The sequence below is a fragment of the Podarcis pityusensis genome (assembly GCF_964106645.2).
Source record: "Podarcis pityusensis genome assembly, chromosome: 2".
NCBI classification, from domain to species: domain Eukaryota; kingdom Metazoa; phylum Chordata; class Lepidosauria; order Squamata; family Lacertidae; genus Podarcis; species Podarcis pityusensis.
The window spans coordinates 109,407,468-109,415,005 of NC_138029.1; the positions used below are offsets into that span (position 1 = coordinate 109,407,468).

General features: G+C 46.4%; 1 protein-coding gene across 1 annotated transcript; it reads right to left on the reverse strand.

Annotated features, from left to right (window-relative positions):
* Window positions 1-1,482: 1,482 nt before the first annotated feature.
* LOC308465659 (olfactory receptor 2G3-like) lies at window positions 1,483-2,672 on the reverse strand. The gene has a single exon (XM_080985727.1). The coding sequence runs from the start codon at window positions 2,497-2,499 to the stop codon at window positions 1,555-1,557; it is 945 nt and encodes a 314-aa protein (XP_080841853.1). The 5' UTR covers window positions 2,500-2,672; the 3' UTR covers window positions 1,483-1,554.
* Between the last annotated feature and the right edge of the window lie 4,866 nt (window positions 2,673-7,538).

Below are 7,538 nucleotides of genomic sequence, written 5' to 3' on the forward strand. Positions count from 1 at the left end.
AATCCTAAAGGTCCACTGTCTTTGGCAGAACACCAGCCTTTTTTGAGTTAATGCATCTGACTGGAGTGAGCCAGCAGTAAATCACACTGAGCAAGTTGGAGTTAACTAGCAAAAACAGAATCTGTAGAGGAGTGTCAGACCTAATGAGCACAGCAACTCATCTCCAGCAGGTCTTGCCCCCATGAAGCAGTTGCTGGGTCTCCCCATAGCTGCCTAAGTCCCCTCCTCACCAGGGTTACCCCCCCCCCCAGCAATCTGAGACTGCACCTGGGTGAAGCTAACTTCTCCCTTGTCATACCTCTTATGGTTATGTGAGACCAGCAGGGAGGGGAGCTCATCACAGCTGGTGGGCGAGACACCCATGCCTCTTCACCAGCCAGACTCAACTCTACCTCATGGTCTCCCTCCTTTCTTGCTTCAGCTCCTGTCTCTGATTCTGGACTTCTCTCTGCTACAGGCTCCTCTGAGTCACTAAGCCTTGTTACCTCTTCAGCTTCCAACACCTCCTCCCAGTCTTCTCCCTCTTCTCCCTTTGACCCCTCAGTGTTGTCCCACCACCAATCCCCAAGCTCTGAGCTGCTTCCTCCCACCATTCCTCAACTTCAAACCAGTCCATGACAGCATTTTACTATGGCTGATCATGTCATGGGAACCAAGAGTGTTGTATTATTGCTGGTGGGAGCAGCTTCAGTACCGCAGAACCAGTTTGGCACTGTTTCCCCTCCCCCCACCCTGCATCTTTGGCCTTACAGTGGACCTTTGGGAAGGAAGATTGATCCTCCATTTTTATTCCCATCTACCTAAAGGTCATATTAATGACAGTCAAACTGAAAGAAAAAATAAAGTTTTAGGCAAGTGAAGCGTGCCACAAAAGTGATCAATGATGGTTTTTATTATTATTAAAAGACCCTATAAACATGCACAGCCATTGTGTTGAGTCTCCAAATATCAGTTGACAAGATCCAAAAGTCAGGAGTGTGCTTAGGTCTTGTTCTGGCTAGACATCTCATTGGTCATTGTGAAAACAGGATGCTAGACTTTGGGTTGCCATATTTCAAGAGGTAAAATTCCGGACACAAAAATCTGTTGTGCTTTATTAGGGCAATCGCCCGATAGTAGGTCCTCTGCCACTGAGCCCTAGCTACCTATGCCAGAGCCTGAGTTTGAACCAGAGTCACCCATGCACATTTTTTTCTCAACCCCCCCCCCAAACCAGGACATATGCTTTAAAATGTAAAATTCCCCCCAGATGGGCATGTAGGACCCCCAAAACAGGGCATGTCTGGGAATTTCCAGACAAATGGCAACGCTAAACTAGATAGGATTTTGGCTTGATCCAGCTTGGCTCATTTTAAGCAACTTGTAGTCATCCTTTGGGAATAACTGTTATAATAATTGCTGAAAGAAGCCTAATTCGTTGGATTATTCTGTGGGTGACGCAAAGTGGAAGGGGAGTTTTTTTTACATTTGAACAGTGCCATATAATTGACCAATGAGGCCTTTTTATTAAAATATAACCACGGAGCCTCTAAATGAAGCTGGGAGACATTGGACTTAAGTTCTCTTCATCAATCTTCTTAGAGCTTTGTGCACCTCTTTGTTCCTCAGGGTATAAATGAGTGGATTGAGCATAGTGGTAACAAATGTATAGAAAAGGGAGGCCATCTTGGCTTGGTCACGAACATTGTTGGATGGACGCTGGAGGTAAGTGAAAAGGGCTGTTCCAAAAAAGAGAGACACGACAGTCAAGTGGGAAGCACAGGTGTTGAAGGCCTTCCGCCTGCCCTCAGCTGAGCGGATCCTTAACACAGCAGCCACAATGAAGCTATAAGAGACAACAATGAGGCCTAACGGTGTAACAAGGAACAGCACACTGGAAATAAAGAGCACATTTTCAGTGAACGTGGTGTCAACACAGGCCAGCTTGATTAAGGCGGGCACCTCACAGAAAAAATTGTCTATTCGGTTCTCTCCACAACGTGGGAGCCGAAGAGTCATCACTGTTATTATCACTGGGTTGCAAAGGCCACTTACCCAGGCAACAGCAGCCATTTTGTAGCATACAGAGTGGTTCATAATGGTTGTGTAGCGCAGTGGGTGGCAGACGGCAGCATAGCGATCATAGGCCATGGAAACTAAAATAATACATTCTGTGGAGCCCAAAGCAAGGTAGATGTAGAGCTGGGCCACACAGGCACCGTAACTGATGGTCTTCCTTTCCCGCCAGAAGTTCACCAACATCTGAGGGCCCACACTGGTAGTGAAGCAAAGATCAAGGATAGAGAGATTGGTGAGGAAGAAATACATGGGGGTGTGGAGATGGGGATCCAGCCATGACACCACAATGATGGTTGTATTACCCAGCCAGGTAATTGTGTAGCACACCAGGATAAGACCAAAGAGCAACATCTCTAAGCGCGGGCGGTCAGCCACTCCCAGTAAAATGAATTCTCCTTGGTAACTCCGATTACCTTCTTCCCACAGTGCTTCCCTGTACATTATCTAGAAAAGGAAGAAACAAAAATAGCAAAACACCTACTCAAAATGGAGCTGGAATAAACAGTTGGCACAAAAGCAATAGTGGCATGGTTGCAAGACTGTGATCACCCAATGATTCTCATTCTTGGACATGAGACTTGTCCCCGTTCTCCAAATCCAAGCTCCCGTTAAGTGTACTCTCTACCCAAACTGCTTCTGAATCTTTGTAGTATGAATATGAACCAGGAATCATGTGTACAACGAGAAAACCACCTCATTATTACATAGCTTAATGTAGGGATAGGGAACATTCAGCCCTTCAGATGTTGCTGAAGCGCAATTCTTTTCAGCCCTAGCAAGCATGGCCAAATACTGGGATGATGGGAGTTGTAGTTCACCAACATCTGGAGTGCCAAAGGTAATCTACGATTTTTTAAAAAACAACAACGACAGAACAACATTTAAACCAGATGATTGTCAGAAGAATAGGGCGCAGACACATGACTTGGCTGGAGAGCTGCGCTGTGTGAATTTCAAAGAATGGCCATGTTTAGGTTAGCATATTATTTTTCATAAGGAGCAAATTACGTAACTTCATTTTAAATTACAAGCTCAATCAAATATCTCCTCCATCCCCGGTCAATACACATTTAAACAACATGAAGACATGGTGTAGCTTTGCTTTCAACAGTATTGTTGCATGCCCCTTGAATATTCAAAGGATCCCAGATGCTTACCCAGGGTTCTGTTTCCTTGGACTGAGGGACAGCGGAGACGGTGGTGTCTTTAATAGAGATGGTTTCTTTGCACATATATACCACCTGGGCCTATGATGGAGGGGTTGGCAGCATTACACTCCAAGAGGGTCTTCCTTCTCCCATAGCCACAGCCTTGGATTCCAGTAGAAATCAGGTATGACTCTCCCTCTGTCTTTCTAGCCTGTAGCTTTTTCTCCAGCTTCTAGCTCTCCTAACTCAATTCTGCACTCTGGCCTTGGTCTTCCTGGCTAGCAGGTAGTTTAGGGAGGGACACCCACCCATTTGCACAGAGCCACTGCCTTTGTTACCTTAAATCCTACTTAGTGGGCCAATACCAGGCTGGTCTAGCTAGTCCAAGAACTGAATCCATGCTGGATCCAGGAATTAGAAGGGGCCCAGGCATACAGCCTGTCCCCCCTCAAATGACCCCTGTGGGATGTGAAGGGACAGTCAAGTGCAAGATTCCCCACACATGACCCCGAGGTGATTCTTTAGCTCTTCTGACTGGTTTTCCTACCCAGACCATAGCTATGGGATGAACTATATCCTCAAGGGTTACATAAGTCAAGTCCATGCTATAGTGCATAGGTAGGCAAACTAAGGCCCAGGGGCTGGATCCAGCCCAATCGCCTTCTAAATCTGGCCAGCGGACGGTCTGAGAATCAGCGTGTTTTTACATGAGTAGAATGTGTCCTTTTATTTAAAATGCATCTCTGGGTTATTTGTGGGGCATAGGAAATCATTCTTCCCCCCCCAAAAAATATAGCCCGGCCCCCCACAAGGTCCGAGGGACAGTGGACTGGACCCCTGCTGATAAAGTTTGCTGACCCCTGGCTTATGCCCAAGCCCCCTCCGCACAGCTCTGAGGTGGGCCAGTGACGTCTGCGTTGCCTGCTCAGGTCAGCACCAGCGCCATCCAAACCAACGAAATACAGGCTCGATTAACAGAAACTGGAAGGATAAGAAGCGTGCATGCCTGTGTGGAAGGCGGTGGCTAAATGGACACGGGAGGGGGGAGTTTAAGTTGCGGGGGGAAGGAAATGGAGGCGAAAGTTCTCTCTCTGAGAAGCCAGTAGCAGCGCGCGCCTCTCCGTCCACGTACCCCTCCTTCCTCCCGCCTCCTGCCTCAAGCCGGCTCACTTCTCGTTCTCCTTCTGCCTTTGTTAGGCGCGTGCGCCATTCTAGAGGAGTGTGCTGAGCTCTCTCAGGCTGCCTCACAGAGAAGTTGGGCTGCGATCGACAGAAATCAGTCAGATGATCCAAGAGTTGACCGCGGTCGACTTGTTGGGCAATGCTTACACTGTGAAAGAAAGGCCTGAGGGAGGATGCCAGGGAGATGAGATTACAAGACTGACTCGGAGAGGGGAGAGCGAGCAGTTCACCTAAGTTTATATTCGCAAAGAAAATGAATGAATTAAACATTTAGCCTTGACGCCCTCCTTGTCCAAACCCGATGCCCTCCAGATATTTAAGACTAAAACTCTCTTCCCTCTTAACTATTAGTCTTGTCAACTGGCATTGATGGGAGTTGTTGCTGAAAACATCTGGCAGGCACCACACCAGGGAAGGCTGCTCTGTACAGAAATAGTTGAATCAGATGAAGATGAAATAAGATTGAATGAAGAGAAAGGGCATTCAGGGGGAGAGTGTCAAGGGAGACAGCTCAAAGCAGGAGACAGGGATGCAGAATCTCATATATTCATAGCTGTCAACCTTCCCTTTTTTTGCGGGAAATTCCCTTATTCCAGCGCCGTTTCCCGCTGCTTCCCGCTGCTATCCCGGATTGTTAGATATCCCGTAGACTGTCCCCGGGACAGTTGAGGCTGCTGATCCCTTATTTTCGAGGCTGCTAATCCCTTATTTTGAAATCTGAAAGTTGACAACTATGCATATATTTGGAGACATCTGCATAATGATCAATGCAAAAGGTGGAAGAAAAAGGGAAATACTCCCTCCAGAAAACTCTTACTTGGGTTGGCTTGCCTAATTCAGTCCAGCGCCTGGGCCCTTCTGTCTCAGCACTATGTCCCATAGTATCTGTTAGTACCTGCACATCTAAATGACCATACTAGCACAATCTCTCTCAAAAGGGGCCTTCTGGAGTCAGGAGAAGTGACTTTATGATGTTATCCAGCAGGGTTATCCAGATGTTATCACTTGTGGTGATGTACTGCTATCCAAGGCACTGTCAGTGATATTCTGCAACATGTTTTTGACACCATCATTGTGTATTAGTGGCAGTGCTTTTTCCCTCCTAAAAAACTGTTTAGGGGTGCTCTCAATTTCCTACTCATATTGAAATACTGCCCCTCAATGAGGCCAAACTTAGATTCACAAAATGGGGGGGCCACTAGGGGGCGCATCGGAAGATGGCTGACAATAACATCTCTCCGACCCACATGAGGTAATTTGGAGGCTATGATGGGGGTAATTAGCCTCCTTAACCCCTCCAGGATTGTGGGGGGGACGGCCCTTGCCTGCTGTGCCCTATACCACCCCCGAATTTGTGGGGATGGGGGCACTAGGCACAAAGCCCTCCTGTGGGATTCCGGCACTCCTCAATGCCGTCTCTGATCCGCGCCACTAGTTTGCAAGAATCTTCAAAAGAAACAATTTGGACGAGATAAATTGCACATACTTCAAGGAAAAAGGGGGAGTAAAGACTGCTGACAGAAGAGATCTCTGATAAAACAAGACAAGAATAAAATATGAGAAGATATGTCAAGATACGGTACGGCAAATGACTGAGGGGGGAGGGGGGAAAAACCCTCCTTTATTTCTCTATGTGATTAAACAAGAATCCCCTCCCCTAATGAGTCAGAAATGTCGGTTTAAGGACTTAAGTTGTGGATTTAAGGCTGTGTGGAGATAAATTTTCGAACCAAAGCAATGTTCCAAGACGAAGCTGGAAATTTAAGAGTTTTGGAATGACGCAGTTAAAAATGCCGTCGCCATTTTGGGAGGCACTGTCGGAGCTCTTGAGTCTGGGAGGAGAAAGAGAGAAACAGAGTTGTTTACATATCGTGGACTAACTCCTCAGTGGGACTTAAGACAACTGCCTAATTTATGATGGAAAGAGCGATGTTATCTACGAAGGAGATGATATATGGAAACCATCTGGACTTAGATTGGAAGAACGGGAAATTCACACAGGATTATTATATTTGCTTATCGGCTTAAGGAGACTAACAGAAGAGATCGTAAAGGAAAAAGAGAAATTATATGAACAAGATATGATGTGGAAACACCAAGATAAGATTGGATAGAACTATGAACTCTGTTTGGACTGATTGGGACTGATTTGGACATTAATGCAGTAATAAGAAGATGATTTGAATCCCCCTTTGGATCTTGAAGTATGGGTTCCCCCAACAAAATTTAAAAATTTGGCTTTGTAATTTGGAATTTATGTGATGTGATTTAATTTGATGTGATTGGCCAGTTAATAAAAATTATTAAAAAAAAAACAACTTAGATTCACAAAATGTTTAGGAGTATGCGTACCCCTGCGCCCCCCGGGGGGAAAAACTGATTAGTAGTAGCATTAAAAAATTGCTTCAGGTTGTTCTGTGATGCTTCCTCAGTGTTGCCACATAACTGCTGGGGCTATAGCATAACAGATGTGGGAGAAACCTCCTACACCAAACATTTGTGGTATAGAATATTTCAACAGGAAGTTTGCAATGAATGGAAAGGCAGCAGTGTGACTGCCCTGCCCCCCAAATTCTGCAGGTGCAATCAGCATGGTTTGGGCAACCCAGCCAGATGGGCAGGGTACATATAAAATTGTTGTTGTTGTTGGATTGTATGTGACCACCCCAAAAGCATCCGGAGCACAAAGAGCTATGAATGTGTGTTAAAAAGGACAGCTGCAGGGGCCCTTAATTTGACTTTCCAATCCAAGATCTTCCGGCTTAGCACACACACCCCACACCAACACACTACTTTTCTGTTTAATGCATTTTATGGCTGCTGATTGTCATTGTGTCATGTGAACCAGCCATGTGGCATTATTGCTACTTTGGTGGGGGTGACTTGCATCCTGCAGAACCAGTTTGACACTGTTTTTCCCACCTTCCTTCCCCTCCCATCTTTGGCCTTACAGTAGATCTGTAAAGGTGAAGGGACCCCTGACCATTAGGTCCAGTTGTGACTGACTCTGGGGTTGCGGCGCTCATCTCGCTTTATGGGCCAAGGGAGCCGACGTACAGCTTCTGGGTCATGTTGCCAGCATGACTAAGCCGCGTCTGGCAAACCAGAGCAGCGCACGGAAACACCGTTTACCTTCCCGCCAGAGCGGTA